This window comes from Haemorhous mexicanus, chromosome 3, assembly GCF_027477595.1.
Source record: "Haemorhous mexicanus isolate bHaeMex1 chromosome 3, bHaeMex1.pri, whole genome shotgun sequence".
NCBI lineage: Eukaryota > Metazoa > Chordata > Aves > Passeriformes > Fringillidae > Haemorhous > Haemorhous mexicanus.
In genome coordinates this window covers 118,233,796-118,254,165 of record NC_082343.1, presented here as the reverse complement: position 1 = coordinate 118,254,165, position 20,370 = coordinate 118,233,796, and the positions used below count along the sequence as shown (strand labels likewise).

Sequence of the window (20,370 nt, the reverse complement as noted above, 5' to 3'; positions counted from 1 at the left end):
GCTCGCTGCTGCTCTGCCACCCTGCAGCCATCCCCAGGGACACCTGCCCTCCTCAGGACTCCAGCCCTGACTCCATCCCCATCCCCCTCAGCTACACTAGACCCTAGACTGAGCTTTCCAGGAGCCTCTGCTCTGCTGGCAATGCAGGGTGGCACAGCACGTCCTCCTGCCAACCTGGAAGGCACAGAGCCCATCTGGTCAGGCCCTTGCCCTTTCCACCACTTCAGCTGATGGTTGGTAGGTTCCCAACTCAGTAGAAACAAACTCTAACCATCGAGAATAATCCTGATGGCAAAAAATAAAGTAAATAATTATTTTAAATGTAAATATGGTGTTCTATGCAATAGTGTTACAAATTGCAGCACTCGACTCCTTCTCTGGCTCCCACTGGCCCAACTCCCTCCTCATATGCACAGATCTCCCCAAAACCAGAGATTTATCTGGGGAAATATCAACAGCCAAGCTTACTTCAATCCAGGGACTCATCTGGGGCATGAGGGACCTGGCCATCAGGAGCCAGACACATTCACTGAAACATTCATCTCAAAACCAACACATCTAAGGAGTTCAAACTACAAGCAAGCAATTGGATAGCCAAGCACACAGTGGGGGCTAGTCCAGGGCTGGGTCCCAGCCAAGGGCAGCAGAGCAGCAGCAAGGAAGAGCCTAATGGACGTGGGAAGTTCAGCTGGGAAGAGCTCAGAACAAGGCATGGCTTGTTGACATGCAGGAGCTGGCATGCACAGGGCCCGTGGACTAGCACACGCTAAGAACATGGAGAGGGAGAAAACTAACAACCAGGAGACTTCACAAAGGGCAGTGCTCCCTCTCTGTAAGGCTCTGGGCAAGAGCACAAGGAACTGTTTGCATCCCAGCACAGAACATGAGCTCTCCAAGCAGGATGCACCTAAGCCAAACAGTTTTACACACAGCCTTATAGCAAGGGAACACTGTAAATACATCAGTGTGTATGTTTGTGTGTTACAAATATAGATACACACACATATATATATAAATATATATATACAGATACACACAGAGAGAAAATCATGTACATGACATAAGTGGAGTCACATCACAGGAGCGGAGAAGTTTGCTCACCATTAGCAAATATCCTATGAAAGACTGTTGTAACAGAGCAGCCCGTGAGCGGGAAGTAAAACGAGATAAAGTCAATGAGTTGGTGAACAGCAAAGCACTTACATCCATAGAGACAGCTGGGTCAGAGTCAGGGCACACAGGGACACGACTGAGCACTGGGCCCTGCCTCCAGCCACCTCTTCAAAAGAAATTTACCTAAGGAACATCAGGGCTTCTACCTGAGAACCAGACCAGGCAGGGGAGACAAGGCATCTCTGACCAAGCAGAAGACTATGGCTGACTCTGCCACCAAGCAGCCAGAAATTCTGTTCTTCTGTGAGTGTCCTACAGTCCCACCCACCCCACCCCTTTAGCAGAGAATTCCCTTTCTCTACATCCCAGCAGCTTCTGGCCACAGATCTCAGCAGGAGAGCCCACACTTACACACCTGGCCACATGATGCCACAGCAGAGCTAACACCCACAAGAGTCCTGCCCCATGGCCTGGAACTGAGGGCAGACCCTGAGCAGACACAACTAAAGACAGACTGAGGCTAAGGTCAGATGTGGTGCAGCCAGGAGAGACACACACAGCAGCAATGCCTGGGGGCACAAGGGGAAATCTGCACTGCACTCCATGGAGCCTCCTCTGTGCTCCATCAAGGTCTCACTCAGCAGCTCCTAACACACTGCCAAGTCTCAGGAGCACCAGAGGACACTGACACCCTCTAGCTTGAGGCCTCCCTTCTGCTGGGGCACTCCAAGAGCTGCCCAAAAGGGTTTTAACTCAAACACATCACTTCTTTCTACCTGTGAAAGAAGTGTGAATGATTCTTATGCTGCCAGTGGGAATTCCAGGACCAGCTCCCAGCAATGCCATCAGGAGAAGGCAGCAGCACCAGGCACCCCGTTGTGAACACACTGTTCTCCCCCCACTCAGAGCAGCTGCAGCCCCAGGAACACACCTGGCAGCACATCCCCTCACCAGCCAGCACAGACACCCACGGAGGCACCACTGTGCTGCACCTGGGCTCTGGGAAGAGTACACAGGGCACAACCTGGACTAGCACAAGGAATGCTTTCATCTGACCACAGCTCCACAAAGCAGGTGGAACATTCCAGTCTCTGGGAACACCAGTGGCAAGGTTAAGAGCTGTAGGTGTCTTTCCTATCCTCATCACGAGTTCTCCAAAGCTCTCCACTCATTTGAAACACTCTCCTTAAATCTGTAAACTCTGTACTTTATGGAACTGGAGAATAAAACATTAGCAAATTAATGGATTTTGGATGGCTTTTGCATTTAAGCATTATGCAAAATCTTTCCTCCCTCCCACTCCCTTTTTCTTCCAGAGCTGACCCCCAGCACACAGATTTCCATACTAACAGACAAACAGTGATCAGTGCAGCCAGTGCACGTGCTCCTGCCTCTGAGGGAGCAGCAAGGAGCAAAGGGCTGTTCCCACCCCTGAACGAGTGTCACAGGAGCCACATCAGGCTCCTGTGACACTCCTGTCACATTTCAATGTGACACTGCTCTCCTGGCACGCCCTCCCCCAGCAGACAGCAGGATGTCCTGCAGTGCACACCAGCAGCTCCCTTAGACAGCTTTTTGCCCCACATTCAGCAAGTATTCTCTTTGCAAAGCCACAGGGAGAGGAGCTTTGGGAGCAGCACCCAGCACAGTTCTGGGGACAGAGACAGCACCAAAGCACAGCTCACAGTGCACGGAACCCTCGTTCCCCAGAAATCCACGGAAGTTACTGTCCTGCTGCTTTCAGGTAAATACAGGAAGTGCTCAGACACCAGCCAGCTGTACAGAACAAGGACAGGAAGCAGCAAACATGAGCCTGGCATTGTCAGTGACCCTGGAGCAGCTGTCTTTCCAGGCCCAAAACCCAAACTCAGCCCATGTGGCACTGCAAAGGCAGCAGTGCCAGGGAGAAAGGCTCAAGCTCCAACACAACCAGCAGTCCTGGGGATGCAGCTTTGCCTTTTCTGGTTGGGTGGGCATTGCAGGAATAGGAATACATCCTGCAACACTGCCAACTCTAATTCCAGCCTGCAATGGAGCCACAGCTTTCCCCTCTGGAGGATTCCTCTTTCGACCACAAGCCCACTTGCAATCACTTCCTTTTTTATTTAGCAAGGACCAGAATCTTTTAGGTAAATTACTTCACTTCTGAACGTGAGGTGAGCCGGGCAGCCTGCAGCTGTGGAGCAGGGAGGTCTGCTCAGGAACAGCTGCACATGAGCACTGCAGCTGCAGCCACACTGCAGCACATCCTGCAGCTGTAACAGCACAGACACCCACTTCTCCTGGCATGAGCACACACGTCCCTCCTGCTGCACCTGACAGAAGCAAAGCTTTCTGAAGCTGAAGGGACCCAAGCTGTAACAGTGCTGAGGCCACCACTCGTGCCCACAGCTGAAGAGCCACCTTCCTACACAGCCTCTGAAAGCAGCCCTGGAGCTGCACACTCTGGCAATGGCAGGTCTGAGGAGCTGCAGGATCTCCCTGTGGTGAAAGCCTTGGCTGCAATGCCAGCTCCATGGGTTTGCTTTTACAGACAGCACTGACTGCCCTGCAGAAAGATGGCAGCTGCATGGCATCTTGAAACTAAACTAAAAAAGGGAATTTCTTGAGTACTCAAGTCTTCCTAACAGTCTGAACTGAATGCCAGGGAGTTTGCCAGCATACAGGTAGTAGATGTACTCACTCTTGGAAATCTCTCCCACTTGGACAAAGTCAGGAAAACACAACAAAGTCTGTGTGACAACATGATGACATCAGCTTGTGTGAAGAGCAAGTCCCCAAGTTTACAGGCAGGTCAGGATCAGAGTGCTCCTTCTGCCATGATCCTGTCTGCCTGGTACATGCACAAACCTGCTACCCCAGTTCTGGAACAAAACAACAACACAGAGTTCTCTGATGGGAAGGAGAGGCTATTTCTGGATGACAGGTGATGCAGAGCATCCTTCCCTGTACACTGCCACATCCAACCAGAACTCACACAGACAATAGCTCCAGGAAAGCAAAGACCTATTCCTCGGGTCGAGAATACTTGCCAAAGTTGAACAACAGGCAGCAAAGCTGTCCCTTGAAAGGTCATGTCAAGGTGTGAAATAATGCATCCTGACTGCAGACAGATTTTTAGAGACATGGGAATAGCAGGAAAAACCAGAGCATGCAAGGATGCTCTGCACTGCCAGGAACATCACTGCTTACTTATGAAATAAACCATTCTGGCACAGGGGGGCTGCTCCAGCAGGGCACGTGTGTGCCAAACAGGCTGAGGGCAGCTGGGCAGCCTGAAGGCAGTCCCATTATCCCATGGGATTATGGGATGCTGGATAAGCCACTCACTGCAGCCAGAGTCTGTCCACTTTATTATAAACACGGGCTGCTACAAGCAGCACTCTTGTGGCTTCATGGACACAGCTCCCCAGGCAGCTGCCAAAGCTCCACAGTGCTGGGAGGAGAACTCTGTGTATCAACATGAAAACCTGCCAAGCAGATGAACCCACAGATGATGTGCTTACAAAACCTCCAGGTTTCAGCATCATTTCCTGCATCATGCCCTTGAGACAAAAAGCTAAAGAGGAGGCTAAAAGGCAAACAGTACCCAGTATCAGTCACTCCTGCACCTGACAAGGGCCCAGTCACCAGTGAATTCTGCTCCCGGTCTCTGGCACATCTGATGTGGAGGTGGAGAAGCACATGTACACACATGCCTATCGTGCCAAGGAGCCTGGGAAAGAGTAGGTGCCCTTCTCTGTTTGGTCAGTCTGTCTGATAAGGCAGGGGCACCCCCAGCAAGCATTACCTGACCCGATTTTGATCAGTCCGTTGTGCTGGATGAAGATGGTGTCACAGGTCAGGTTGCCATGGATGATGGGAGGATCACAGGAGTGGAGGTAGCTGGAGATGCAGAACAGAGCACTGGTCAAGGCCTTGAACCCCTCCCTTCACACCCTCCCACGCCAAGAAACATCAGAAGAGAACAGGAGAGCAAAGGGCACATGCCAGGGAGATACAGCAGCCGGGGGATACAATTCAGAGCCTGTACGTCAGCCTCTGGCTGAGAACCAGGAACAAACAGGAATTGTCTCTAATGAATCTCCAGAACATGGCAGAGGGGGAGAGAAAGCTTTTTTCTATCAGTTCCCAAGAAACTCAGGGTACCAGAAGTAAAGACACGATTTCATCCAACCCAGTACTGCTGGCTGGATTCTAAAAGGGTTACAATTTTAATTTTATACCAAAAATACCAGAGCCTTAGTCTGTCCCTACTCAGAAGGGACCAAAGAGGCACTTGATGCTATACATACACAACTGGGCATGTTTGTCAGCAGGCACAAATAAAGCTTTTCAGTGCTGGGTCCCAGGTACACTCTGGTTTTGCATCTCACTCTGCTTGGGTTTATGTTAGCAGCTAGCATAAATGAGGAAAGTCAGCTCCCAGAAGCTTATTAGAACCAAAACTATTCACCAATAGCTGTTATTTAGCCAAATGGCACCAGAGTTTCCTCTATGGAGTGCAAGCCATGCTCTGTCATCCAGACTGCTGTCTTTCTAAGGTTCTAATTAGCTACTCACCAACTCTAGCCCAGGTGGAAAAGAGTTTTTAAAACCCACACCACATTCTACTCAGCTGTACTGTGCTAAGATGGCTGCAGAAGAGCTGCACTACCAAGAAATGTACACACACATCTAACAACACCACGCCTCAATATCCATGAATCCACTGCCTGTAACAGGCCTGCAGCCTGCCAACACTGTGGAAGTTTTTCACAGTCCTCTCCGATGGAACTTGATTTCCCTGTCATCTTTGCAAATCCTCCTGACCAAGGAGAAACCGGGATTATAAAGCTGGATCCTCTGGAGAGCTCTCTAACACTTAACTGCCACATCAGTCCCAATGGCTGGGATGTCAAGGTCAGCACCCCTCGTACCTGAGAGCAGAGAGGATCTGGGTACACCACCGCTTCCATGCCTGCAGATACAAGGGGAAAAGGAGAAAAGTCATCCACAAGGAGCTAATCTGTAGTTCTGTGATTCACAGCCCACTCACAGGAAGCAATACCTGCTCCAGCTTTTACTCAGTGCAGGTGTAAGGAATCAGCACTCCTACAGTCAGCTGTTTCTACATATTCCCATGGATCCAGGTAGACACCTGTCCTCCAGTCTCCCGTGTACAGACACCTTCCCCCTTCCTGTCACACCACACTTGAGAAGCTGCAGAGCTGCTGGCAGTAAAGCAACCAGCACAGAACTGCTGTCCCAGAGAAGCTGCAGCTGAACTCAGTAACACAGGGACACAGGGGAGCTGCAGCAATGTGTTATCTATCACCAGTTCTCACTGGGATCCTCTGCTGAAAGGGCTTCCCAGGGGCTGATGGCTCTAAAGAGTTATGGTCACACACAAAAAAAGAGTTACCTTCTCATTCATAGTTTTGTGGTTTTTCTTTGTCTTCTTCAGGAACTGTTTCAGGCTCCCTGAAGACATGTACTCAGTGATGAAGATCACCTGTGGGGCAGCATGACACGTTACCCTCCACCTTGCTGATGACCTAACAATGAGAATCCAACAGCCTGATGGTTGCACTTACCCTGGCCTTGTTCTCTTTGACATCAGCCCAGTATTTGTGGAACTTCACAATGTTCAGATGATCCAGCTGAATTAAGTTGTCAAACACTGCTTTAACTTTCTCCTTAACATCAAAAAGACAAAAAAAAGTCCTATCAGAGACCACACCAAATATCCTTTTTTCCTCTTGGGTCTTGGTCCCCCCAAACACTAACATGTATGTCAAGCCCCTATGCTAAGAACAGGCAGGATCCCACTTTCTTCTGCACTGTGTCTCAGCAGATTTGATTGCCAAGTCTAAATGAACACAAGGGCTCATGGAAATAGCCCAACAGCCTTCCAGGACTTAAGCCAGATTTGCTACATTTGGACAGCACAGCCTTCCAAACCCAGCCAATAACCCACACAAAAAGTATCCATAACCCCACCCCAGGGCAGGGTAGGCTCCTCACATCCTGTTGGGATGAACTTACTTCCTGAAGCTTGAAGTTCTTCCGCTCAGAAAACTGAACTTCATTCCAGACAACCTCCACTCCTTCCTCGGTGTCCATGGCCAGGTAGGCGCTGTCAATGCCCGGGACATTGCGCTGGTTCACCTGCAGGGAAGGGTGGAGACCCTGTGAGCTCAAAGCCAGCCACACCTGACCACTGCCATGCAGCAACCACTGGAAAATTATGAACCTGCTCATTAACTTTGAATTGAATGAGAATTCCAGGACAGGATTTGCACATGTATCTTGGAGCAGGGCATATCCCAAACATGAGTCACTGCAGAGCACTGAGCAGCAGGTCCTGAGCACACCAGTGGGGAAACCTCATGTGCACAAACACTGTGCTGCAGCAAAGCTGCCTTCCACCAACAATATATTAGATTTTCATGGCTCAGGACACCTGCAGCTCATTCCACCACAAAAAATCCACTCCAACAATACAAAAAGGATACAGAAATGTCTCAATAACTCAGACACAGCTTTGTGAAGGCGTCCTCTGAAAGGTGATGACACCTGAAACTCAATCAAAGCAGAGAGGAACAAGGGGAAAGCTGAAGCTTCAGAGATGGGAACCAACAACACAAGGGAAATCCCTACAGTAATTTCTTCAGTTAATAATTGTAAACATTGACACAGCACAAGTACATCCACACTGAATATTAAAGACACAGATGAGCACTCAGAAAGCAGCAATGTAAGGGGAGGGGATTGAGAGTCTGGAGCCCAGCACGAGGATGGCAAGGGCTGTGGGAGGACATAAGGCTGAAAGAGCCACAGAGATCAGAGGTGAATCCTGCTCACAGCAGCAAAGCTATCTATAACATTGTTCCTCTTCAGATAAGCAGCAGCATTCAAAGATGAACACGGTCTCTTTCATCCAGCATCCATGGCATTTACTGGAATGCCTCTGCCAGGCAATTTCACAGGCACACAGCAGTCACAGTCATGGTGGATATCCCACTGCAGGCAACGTGCAGTGACAGAACTGGATTCAAAGCACTTAGAGAAGACAAGAAGGTAGAATTCACCTTTTAATTGTCAACCAGCAATCATTACTGTTCCCATCTGCTGGCCACACACCAAGAATCACTTCACAGACCCATAGGACAACTGGGTTGGAAGAGACTCTCAAGGATCACGGCAGTCCAGCTTCTAGTCCTGCACAGGAAAACGCCAAGAGTCCCATCCCACCCTGTGTCTAAGAGCACTGTCTCAACACCCCCTGAACTCAGACAGGGCTGGTGCTGATCACCAGGCCCGGCAGCTTTCAGCTGATCCAGTTTCCCCCCTGAGGTAAGTGTTAACACAGATTTGCCTGGCAAATCCAGACTCATCTTCTGCTTCTGTCACCTCCAAAACATTTCAGAGCTCCTCCTTCTCATATTGTGTCACCCTCTCGTCCCTCTAGGGACCCCATCAGCATCCTACTGCTGGAAACTTCTCACCTTATGTAAGAGCTCCCTCAAAAATACCTTCTCCCTTGGCAGCCACTTTCACATGATCAAAGTTACCCAATTTCGTCATGCCAGCTGAGTTACTCTATCCCATTCTACTCCTCCCACAGCCTGACAACACAGAGTGACAGGTCACCAACACAGGTGGGATCTTTTATGATCTCCCAAAGGACTCTGAACAGGCCCAATGACCTTTCATACTCTGGCACTGCAGGTGACACTGCAGGGACAAAGCCTGCCAAGCACAGCAAACCCAGAGTGACACAGACTTCTCTGGCAACATAGCAGTGGATTACAATGACACAATTACAATGATTACAATGACACAAGCAGCTAGCTGCAAGGTGTGGCACAGGCAGGAATAAGGGGTACAGCCAATAATTACACAAGGAGAGCCTGAGCTACAGAGGACAGCTATGGAAAATCATCACAGGAGGTGACAGCCCAGCATGACCCACCCCACTTCCTTCCACTGGAGCTGCCTACATAACTGAGGAGTGAAAGGACTGAGATTTGGTTTAGGAAGGCGTTCATATTGATCCTAAAAACTTTATCTATATATGTATGTATGTATGTATGTATGTATGTATTTGAACATACTGATACCAGCAGGCCAGGCCTGTTTTATTTCATCATTAAAGAAAGCTGAAGGAATAAAAATAATTAAGGATAGAACATTTATTCCTTGAAATTTTAAAATAACTAATATCTTAGGGATGACAGCAACATAAAAATCACCCAGTACAATTACTAAAGCTGAATGGCAAAAGGCTTTAACTTCAGGGAAGGTTAAAGAAGCCCAAGGCAGCAGAAAGGCAGGTGTGTGTGAGCAGTGCAAGGACAAGGTAACAGCCACCACACTGACACCCAGTGCCCCTGCATCCCTTTGGATCCTCCTTCTTCACCCCACCTGCCTCCTGTTCACAGGAACACCTAAATGATGGATCCAACACTTTAAGGCCCTCTCCTGAAAAGCATCCAGCTTTACTGGACTGAGTAAAACCTCAAGTACCAGCAACTACTGAAAATCTGCCCCAGTTATGCAGCTGGGGCTGTGGAGGACCTGTCACATCTCCCACTTCTGGCCAAGCTCCCTGAGCATAAATGATTTCCATGACTCATAGGCACTATCCCAGAGCACCAGATATGACTCAGGACACCAAATCCAGCTGACATCACCCATGGCAATTCTGTTCCCCAGGAGATTCAACAGCCTGGGGAGAAGAGTAAAAGGGGGAAAATGCAAACAGACAACTGAAAGGCAACAGCAGACAAATCCCTACTGCACATCCCTTCCCATGCTCAGCAAAGCAGAATCCTGAACCCTCATGAAAGCACTGAGATGATTTATTACTCTGGTGTTTGTCCCAGACAGGCCCAGAGCAGGCAGCTCCTACACTCTGAGGGAGGAAGTGATCTGAGCCCAGCTTAGCCCGAATTTCTGCAGCACAGCACAGGAAGCAGCTCTGCACTGCAGAACTACAAACACAGCTCTGAGTCCATGTAAGCAAAAGGAAAGGAAACTCAACAACAATTTCAAATACTTAAAGGGGTACAGGAGGAGGGCACAGTAGCCCTAAGGGCGGAAAAGTCTGGAAGTTAAAATTCCCTTTGGAAAGTTATTCCATTGTCCAAAGCATTTTTTTCCTACAGCTCTCAAACATCTGTATATCTGTTGCTGAAAGAGCACAGACTTTTGGAGAGACATCCTGTAGCTCACATGATCTGTCAATTAAACCAAAAATAAAAACAGCCTAAATCACAAGTCACAGTGATTACTTACAACCTAGGGATAAAAGGTACAAAAACTGGGAAAAAGTCCACAAAAACTAGAGTATCAGTACAGAATGGACTTGCACATTGAAGAAGAGCTGGGGAGAGGCAGCACACCAGGCCCTACTCCCAACAGAAGCCCCAGATCTGGTTCAGAGTAGCATGGATATGTTACCCAGTTTCCCTGACCATTGTTTAAGCCAGAGAAAGGTGAAAGCTCTGCCCAACCACCTGGGAAATGGTTGGGACTAGGGATAAGAGACCCCCAGAGCCAGCAGCTGGGCCATGAGGAGCTCAACTTCTCTTGAGCTGTGGGGAAACTAAAAGCAGCAAATTTACCACAGAAATTGAACAAAAAGGGCTCTCTGGGGTCGGAGGCTAATCCAGAATGTAACACAATAAAGAATGCCAGGTCCTCTGCAGGCAAAGGGAAAAGAAATCCAACCAAGCAAAGACACAATGCCACTTCACGTTTTAATTAAACTGACACACTGGCCTTGGCAATTACAGTCATGGCAGTGAAATACTGAAAGGCTTTAATTCAACAAGAAAATTAAAACAACCAGTGTAATTTAACAGCAGCAAGGAAAGGAAGGTATTGAGTATTACCTTGGCTGTACAGACACATCATACAGCAACTAAACTGTAAGGAAAAGACAATCTGACCACCACCACCAATACAGTAATTGGTTCTTCCAGACATGCTGCAACAAGTAACAGGATCGAACACATCAGCAAGAAGTTAGTCTGTTAACCCAATGCACAGATCTGGACTGCTTAAAGACAGAGCTGAAAGTCCTCCATGTGCTGAAGTTCTCCCTCACTCCTACCTTCACTGCACCAGCTCAGGAGCTGCTGTGCTGAAACCCAAGCCAAAGCTGACACATCCCTGTCACCTGCCATGGGTCCTGCTCTGTGCTGGCCCGCACAGCTGAGCCCTGCTGGGAGCCAGGACACCCTGCCTGGAGGCCAGGCCCCTCCTGCCAGCCAGGGCTGCATCTGCTGTCCAGGAAAGGGACAAGTTTGGAACCCCTGCACGGTGTCACACTGCCTGTGTCACACCACCATTCCACAGGCTGTCGCCCAGCAGCCATCCAGCCTCTCCAAAAGCACTCTGACAATTCTGGCTAAACAACACACTGCAGGACAGACCTAACTACCAACTCCCACCAGGAAACTCCCCAGGCAGTAGATCAGAGTTTACAAAAACACAAAAGTATGACAGGAGTCAAGATACTCTGAACAGAAACAGCACTCCTCTGGATACATCAGTGAGATTGGAAAAGCAGTCTCAGTTCATGGAGCCCAGCCCTCCCCCAGCACTGCCAAGGCCACCACTAACCCGTCCTGCACAGTGCCACATCCACACTGCTTTTAAATTCCTGCAGGGATGGGGACTGCACCCCTGCCCTGGGCAGCCCCTGCCAAGGCTGGACATAGCTTTAAGGAAGGAGTTTTCCTTAATACCCAACCTGGACCTCCTGTGGCCCAGCCTGAGGCCGTTTCCCCCTGTCCTGTCCCTGTTCCCTGGGAACACAGCCCGACCTCCCCCTGGACCTCCCCCTGGCTGTCCCCTCCTGTCAGGGACTTGTGCAAAGCCACAAGGTCCCCCCTGAGCCTCCTTTTCTCCAGGCTGAGCCCCTTCCCAGCTCCCTCAGCCTGTCCTGGGCTCCAGCCCCTTCCCAGCTCTGTTCCCTTCTCTGGACACACTCCAGCCCCTCGATATCTCTCCTGCTGGGAGGGGCCCAGAGCTGCCCCCAGGATTTGAGGTGCAGCCCCACCAGTGCCAAGTATCCCAGAGGGAAAGAGGCATCATCCCACCTATTTAATGGATACCAGAAATTAATACAAATTGCCTAATGCAAGACCAAAGGGACAAGTGCTCAGTTTCACTTGGTGCTTCAAAACAAACAAGGAATCCAGTGGAGTCCAAGAGCTCAGTCACACTGAGCTGGTCTGTGGCAGGAGGAAGAAGCAATGATTCTTCATCCCTAACTCCCAAAGGGAAACAGAAACAGCACAGCAAAATAAACAAGGGAGTGTGGAAGAAACCCTCAATATCTATAAATAAGCCCATTCAGACAGTTCATCAGGAAGGTTCTGGTAACTGCACTGGGAATGAGTGCCAGCAGTTTGACACTCCAAGGAGAAAGGGAAAACCAGACAGGACAAACTCCATGTGACAAACTCCCAGTCTGCTACAGCCCATCCTGTTCTTCTGTGATACTTTCACTTGGCAGAGAAACCTTCAAATCACTGCAGGTGACATTTCATGTTTTCTGATAATACTGGAGAAAGCAGGCAATGAGATGAGCAAACATCATATTTTAAACAGGACCATGAACACCTGATCTTGACACACACGTATAAATGGCAAAGCTGACTGCCATAAAATGTCAGAAGTAAAAATGGCTGCAAGGTGAGATTGTCAGTAATTTTGAAATGGAGTAAGAGTATTTGGGTACACTGTTCATGGGGTGTTTGAGGGAACTTCCAAAAGTACACAAGAAGAACGATCAAGACAAGTTTCAAGCCAAGCCCTTAGCCTTGTCACCATCACCTGTACTGTCTTTTTGTTAAACTACTTTTCAAACTATTTTCTGTGCCAATGTGATTCTCAATCTCTGTGCATGTGCACAGGCAAGAACACACACCTGCAAGCAACCTTCACACCAGATAAGCAGAGTTGGCACAAGAGGCCTTGGGGTCGGATTTTGCAGAGACAGAGAGCCTGAGAGGAAGGTACTAGACACCTGAAATGGGATTTTTCCTGAGCACTGATAAAGAGAAACAGAATACAGCTTTCCTGCCATCCATGTCACCGTGGGATGCTTGAAGAGCACCATGCTTTCAGGGCTAACCCAGGTCTGGCTGTGCCTCTGTCTGTCAGGGTTTGCCAGGCAGCCTCCCTGCAGGCAGGACCTGGAGTCAGAGCCAGCACACAGCCTCTCCCCTCTGCTGGCCCAGCAGGAAGCCTCTCCCCAGTGCAAGCTCCACTGAAGCTGTGGCAGCTGTCAGGACACCACGATGGCTGCCTGGGCCTCCCAAGACAGAGGGCTGGTGAGGGAAGGCTTTGGTGCTGCTGCAGACCACGGCATTTTTAGAACAGCTCTGTAAGGAATGCAGAGAGAGCTCTATCCCTCAGCTGCAGGGAGCCCAGCCCCTCCAGCCTCGCAGGAGCTCTGGAGAGCAGCAGCCAGCCAGCCCTGCTCCAGCCACTGCTGCAAGGAGTGAGTGCCAGCTGTCTGTCACAGCCTGTGAGCAAGGACACAACGGGGTTGTGACAAAAGCTCAACCCCCTCTGCACCCTGAAGTGCCCCTCAGCTCATTCTGGCACATCCCAAGGGGTCATTTCTTTCAGGGAGGCCTCACATGAGCCAATAAAAATGTTAAAAGGCTTCACAAACTCCCTTCTTCTTAATATCTTCCCTGTGGTCAAGGAATGCTATAAAAACTACAGCATGGCATTAGTTTTCTGCACCAAGTGGAAAAAAAATAGATCTATTGTCAAAACCTGTCAGGGAGCTGGCAGCCCTCTAAGTGCCAGCTTGCTTGGAGTTCTGCTGCTTATCTTTTACTATCTCAGCAAGTTTCTTTTCAGTCACAACAGAGGCTGAGAAAAATCAGGCTCCAGCATCCCAGAATCCAAACACTCAGTCTGTTAGCATTTTTTCTCCAAGAATCCTGCACTCTGTCCCCTTGAAGAAATGTAAATTCAGAGGTACAAAAGTCACCAACTGCCTTCAAATGAAAAATTATTCAAGCAACTGAGACTCCCCCTGGAAGTGAGAAGACAACAAAGAGATGAAGATGCAGCAGACCCGGTGTTTCAGTTCCTGTCTCTCTGAGTTCAGGTCCTCATGAATCACAGCTATTTCTTAACATTGGATAGTTCCAGCATAGATCGAGAGCATCTGTAAGCCTGAGCACTGAAATCCAGCTGTAACATCCAGCCATCAACAGCTGAGGAGTGCCAATCCAAATGTCAGACAGATCTTCCATACAAGAAAGAGAACCAAACTCATGGCAGTGTGCTGCCTAAATGAATTTTTTAACTTCCAGTATCCAATGAAGAACAGCAAGACTGGACTCACATGTGCAGGTGCACACTGTCTCAAACTCTGCCCCCTGAGCTCTGCTCCTGACCTGACAGCCAGGCCCACAGGGAACCCCACCCATCACGCTGTCACAGTCTGCACGTCACGGTAAGGGAAGCTGTGAAGGGCTGCAGCTTTCATCCAGGGTGAAAAACCTCAGACAGAAAAAAAAGAATTACTCAGCATGGCAACCACTGCATGCACAGCCACACTGACACATGAGGCATGTGCCCAGAGACAAGGCAGAAAGGAACATCTTGATCTCAGCAGTCACTGAAGTGGGGCAGAACGCGGAAGGTGCAGCAGGGGAAAGCCCGGCAGCTGATCCACAAGTGAGCTGTAACACATGAGCCACAGAGCCACGAGGTCACCGATGGCTACCAGGAACTGAAACGTCCCCTTCAGCGACCCCAAAAATCCCGCTCAACACATCAGAGTCTGTGGGACAGGTGCCCAACCCCTGTGCCTGCCCTTGGTGCAGGACAGCACAGGACAAGTTTCCAGATGACAGACAGGACACGAGCAGGGCTGCAAGAACAGCACACTGTTCTCCCACTGCTCTTGAGCAGCCTGGCACATTCTCTGGGAAAAGGTAAAGGTACTTAAGCACAGATCAGTGCTCATTATCCCATTTTCTGCCTCTTCTGCTCTAATTGCTAGGCTGAAGAGCGCAGCAGCACTGGAAGAGAGCAGCACCACCCTGAGCAGGCTGTGCCTCGTGAGGAGCTCACAGAACAGGCAGCCAGGCCCAGGCCTCTGCCCTCTTCACCCTGACAGACACACTCACAGACCCCAAAAAGGGGACCTGCTTGTGCCCACACAAGCATGGCACGGACTCCTTCACTCCAAAGTACACTACAAAGATGTCAACAAAGTACTTCTTATAAAGCCTTGGTTTACACAGTCACACGGTGTTCTCCTCCCCAGAACACGTACAGAGAGAAACTTGGTCAAGAGGCAGCCCTGACACACAGCAAACCCAAGGACATGGCCATCTAGGAGGGGCTGAGCCTCTCCTACTCACAGGAGCTTGCCAAGCCAAACACTGTAACGCCGGGCTGAAAACAAAGATTCTGCTGCAGCAGTGCACAACTCTTCCTGCAGTTATGTGTCATCCACGTAGCTTCCAGCAGGGACAGCAGGCACGGAGCTCTCAGTTTCAGGAGGCTAAACCTGACCTGCTAATGTGGTGCTGCAATCCTGCTCCATTAGGAAGTTTCTATTCCTAGGAGGCACAGCAGATAATTCTCGAGATACTTGGACAACCCAAGTAAAGTAAGCTATGCATGCATGCTGCCTGCAAGAGGGAAATGGAAATGTCCTGTCACAGCAGGGCAGCAGAAACAGAAGGGCTGGGTTTTCAGGGACAGCAAGCAGAAGAGAGCCAGGTGAGCACAGGCTGGGAGACCCCAGCAGCCCTGTGACCACCCTGCCCTCATGCTGTGGGGCCTTCCCCTGTGCTTCAGCCACGGGACAAGACACTCTGTAAAGCCTCAGCTGTGCGCTGGTCAGGAGAGCAACCAGGGATGTGGGCACAATTCCAGAGCCAGATTCAGCTCTGGGGGGAAAGCAGCACAGTCCACAACACGGCAGGAACCACAGGTACTTCTCCATGTTCCACAAAAAATGGAATTTGGGGAACATAAGCATTTTCTATCTTGTTAAAAAGGGTTCCTAGTTAAAAATGTCACAGAAGCATTTGATTTTATTAAAACTACTCTGAACTTTCATGGGAATTACACTCTTTGCACTACAGAAGCTCCCTGTTTATAGGAAGAATTACAATCAATGAACTCAAGACTCAATCTTTTTTTACATCTGAAATTTAAGCAGGAATAGAATACAGAATAGCCAGCTGGAAGGGACCTCCACAGATTTCCTGGTTCCAATGTTCAACCCAATCAGGGCTGGCCCATGTCACAGCCTGTTGGGCATTGTCCAAATGCCTCAAATACAGACAAGCCTGGGGCACCGACCTCCTCTCCAGGAAGCCTGGGGCAGGTGTGACCCTCTTGGTAAGGAAATGCTCCCTCTTGTCCAGCCTGAGCCCCCCCAGATGAAGCTTGGAGCCATTCCCTGGTGTCGTGGCCCTGGATCCCAGGGAAAAGACCTACAGAGGGAGTATCCCCTCTCATGAACATCTGGCTCTGCTGTGTGTGATAGCCCCAGGATGGGGTTCTGTGTCCTCCCATGCTGCTCCCGCCTGACGAGGTTTGCCCTCTCGATGCCAGGGCACATGCTCGCTCCACCCGAGCTGCTGCCGCCCAGCACCCGGTCCCTGCGGTCCCTTTCCGCAGGGCTGCGCTCTTGTCCCCGCTCATCCCTGTTCCCAGCAGCGTTCCCTCTCGTGAACCAGTGTATTTTCGTTGGCGGACACGGCTCAGCTCCGCTCGGTGCCCGCTCGGCCGGCGCTGCCCCGGTCCCCTCCCCGAGCCCGGCGTGGCCCCGAGGGTGTGGCCGCCCCGGGGCGTGGCCAGAGAGGGCCGCAGCCAATGGAAGCCGCCGACGATGATGTAACGCTCCGCGCCATCTGCCATTGGTTGGCGAGGCCGACCCGCAGGCCCCGCCCTGGCCCCCAGCCCCGCCCCGCGGTGTCCCGGGACCGGCCCTGGTTCTGGTTCTGGTCCCGGTCCCGGTTCCGAATGGGCCGCTAGGGAGGGCCCGAGACCGCTATCCCCGAACCGGGAGCAGCAGCCCGGGCGTGCGGGGCCGGCATGGCCAGCGCAGGCCGTCCTGCCCCCCGCCACCGTGCCGGACCGGCGGCGCGGGCACCGTCCCGCCGAGAGCTGCTCGTTTCGGTAAGCAGGTACCGACATCCGCGGCGCACAGCCAGCCCGCCCCTCCCTGCACTGCCGGCACAGCTCCACCTCTGCTGCAGCGAGTGCATCGCTCATGGATGGTGAAACAATCTTTAAAAAAAAAAAAAAAAAAAAAAAAAGCGAGGCCATTACATTTCAAAGCCTACACCCGGAGCACGGCACTCGGAGCAAGCAGGAAAGGATGTCACACGTAGGAAGTACCAGAGCACAGGCAGAACACGCTGTCTCAACCATGTGTGTGCACCCATTCCTCTCCAGATTATCATGTCTCATTGTTTCCACGGTGCCACCTCATCCCACATCCAGCAGGCACTGCCATAATAAAAGATCAGGATTGCATGACTGGGAAAAGGTCGGCAAATGCTTTTTCCACAAGTGACACCATCTCCTGAGAGCGGTGTGAGTAAGAGCCTGTTAACACACTGCATAGACAGGAATAACCAGTGTGGACTGAGGAAAAAGGGCACTCTGCTCTGGGACACTCAGCAAAGCTGTTAAACCAAATAAACTCCAGGCTAGGACATCTGCAGTGCAAGAGTTTACTCCAGAGAGCAGATCAGCCCAAATGATTATGACAGCAAAGACAGTCTGCTGTCGTGCAATTCAGGCAACAAAAGCCTCTCCACGAGTTGGGGGTTAACTGAGACACAAATTCACATGTGAAATCCAGAGACACAGCAGGATTTCACAGCAGGGTCAGCTGCAGCTGAGGCTGCTCCCAGTCAGACACGTCTGTGCAGCCTTGCTGAGTGAAGGCTTCAGCAGCAGCAGCAGCCCCGAGCTCACCCAGGCCACCCAACAATAATGCGTTCTGTGGCCCGACACCCATCCCTCAGCTTGTGGTGGTACAGCAGAGCTCTGACCTCCACAGCGGCAACCTGAAGCCACAAGACAATCATCTAGCCACGCCGAAATGTCAATTCATTTCATTTGTCTGCTGAGGGCGGACTGAAATCCAAAGAAAACACTAGAGCCTCCCAAATGTTACTTGTTGTGTAGGAGAGCACAGAAAACCCTGTGTCTCTTTGTGTCCAAATGATCAGTACTAAATAAAACGCATTGAAAAGACAACACAAACAAACCAGCTTTGTTCTCCAGCATGTGCCTCCAGTGCAGAGCAAGAGATAAAGCACTTCAGGTATGGAAGATACTGTGAAGGACACAGCCAGACATTCACACTTCTTTAAATAAAGAGAAAAAGAAAACTTTTTTTTTCCTAGTGTTAAAGCTACATTTGTAACCAATCTGCAGAGCCACACCAGAACAGGCACATTCTGACCACACCTTTGGCTCAGATTAAACCAAACCATGACAGCTTCCAGCAAGCAAAGGTGCACAACTGCGGGGAATCCCTGACCTTACTCCGACCTCCAGATTTACATCAGAACAAATGACTCTCTCACCACCCCCGGGGTTTGCACTGCCCTTTTCGCAGTGGTGGACAAAGCGGACAAACCCCTGCGCTCAGCCCCCGAGCCGGCAGAGAAAAGCCCCATCAGCACTTGTGCTGCAGCACGTTGTGTGGCTGTCAGCACCTGCCAGGGCTGCACAGCCTGCCCAGCCAGGGGAGAGGCACTGTGCCAGCACAAGCAGAAACCAGTTCGTGCAGACAGCCCCCAGGAAGAAAAACAGAGCCCAGCAAGGAGCGGAAAAAAGGAGAGGTCCCAAACACCAAGATGAAATCTCCTTGTGCCTTGACACAGCACGCTGCCAGCACACGCACTGAGGGTGGGCAGGGCAGCACAGGCCGAGGAACAAGGCTGTGTGAGCTGACTGTGCTGCATCCTGGCTGCAGACGACAAAGCAAAGCGAGAATTCAAAGTTCAGGAGCCCGGGTAACCGGCTCGAGTACCTGGCCACCTCGGCAGCAGGTACACCCACTGCCCAGAGAACACCTAGAGCTGTCCAGTCATTGCTCCTCACCGCTCCCAGAGAGAAAGACCTGTGAATCTTTCACCGGGAGAGCCGGAGCCACTCCCCACTCCTCAGCAGCAGCAGCTGGCCGTGACAGCGGCCTGCGGCAGGGCACACATCCCTCCCTGGCTGCGCTCCAGCTCGCACGCTCCGGGCCGAGGAGCGGCAGCCGGGAGCGCGGCGGACTCCCCTGCGGGGCCTGGTTGTCCCGGGAACAGGTGGCAGGAGGACCGGGGACTGGGGAGGGAAGGTGGGGGGGGAGGCGGCACAAGCGCCCGCAGGGCCCCGCCCGGGCTCCCCTGCAGCCCAGCTCCGGGAGCCGGTTCCCGGCACTGACCTCCTCGCGCCGCTTCTGCCAGCGGCCGCACGGCGACTCCTCCAGGATCTCGGACTCGTCCTCGCTCTCCTCCTCCTCCTCCTCTGGGGGCGCCGCGGAAGTCACCGGCGCAGACACCGAGGTCATCCCCGGGCCAGACGAGGCGGGCTCCGGCTTGGGGTCGGAGCCGCTGCTGGGCACCTGCTTGGACTCGCCCTCCGACATGCTGCGGTCGCACACCCTGCGGGAGAGGCGCGGTCCGTGAGGCGCCAGGCCGGACCGGGCCCACCGCGCCGGGCCGGGCCGCGCCCGCCAGGCCTGTCAGCCGGGGCCGCGGCCCGGGCCTGCCAGCGGCGCCCGACATGGCCGGTCCCGGGGCGAGGCGGGGGGCGAGGGGTGGGAGCCGCGCACTTACCGGGCCCGCAGCACCTCCCGGTCCCGAGCACGGCTCCGCCGCAACCGCCGCGCTGCGTAACGCGCCGAGCGGGGTGGGGCCTCTACCGCAGCCAATCAGCGCCGCGAGCGGCGCGTCAGCACCCGCCAGTGGCCGGCGGGCGGGGCTCCGCGGTGCGTCACGACAGGGGGCGCCCTGCGCGAAGGGCCGTGAAGGATCGTGAATAGGGCGGGGCAGCCCCGTGCAACAGCCAATGAGATAGCGAGAGAGGGCCCTCAGGGTCGCTGATTGGCCGGTGGGCGTGACTCAGCCTATATAAGGTGTTGTGTACGCAAAGGCGGCTCATACAGAGGGGCTGAGCAATAATTCTGCTCGTTGTGAGTCTGCGCGGCTTTATCTGTGCGAGTGGCCGCCCGCGGCACCGGCTGGCGGCGGCATCGCCGGT

The 20,370-nt window shown here is 51.9% G+C and overlaps 1 protein-coding gene across 1 annotated transcript in view; it reads right to left on the bottom strand.

The window, feature by feature from the left end:
- NRBP1 (nuclear receptor binding protein 1) overlaps positions 1–20,089 on the bottom strand; it is a 34,930-nt gene extending 14,841 nt beyond the window's left edge. Inside the window, exons 1-7 of the mRNA XM_059843259.1 lie at positions 19,947–20,089; positions 19,553–19,772; positions 7,141–7,263; positions 6,690–6,791; positions 6,518–6,607; positions 6,033–6,073; positions 4,904–4,998 (exon numbers count right to left, since the gene is read on the bottom strand). Of these exons, the coding sequence (XP_059699242.1) occupies positions 4,904–4,998; positions 6,033–6,073; positions 6,518–6,607; positions 6,690–6,791; positions 7,141–7,263; positions 19,553–19,756 (655 nt within the window). The 5' untranslated portion in view covers positions 19,757–19,772; positions 19,947–20,089. The remainder of the gene's footprint in view (positions 1–4,903; positions 4,999–6,032; positions 6,074–6,517; positions 6,608–6,689; positions 6,792–7,140; positions 7,264–19,552; positions 19,773–19,946) is intronic.
- Between the last annotated feature and the right edge of the window lie 281 nt (positions 20,090–20,370).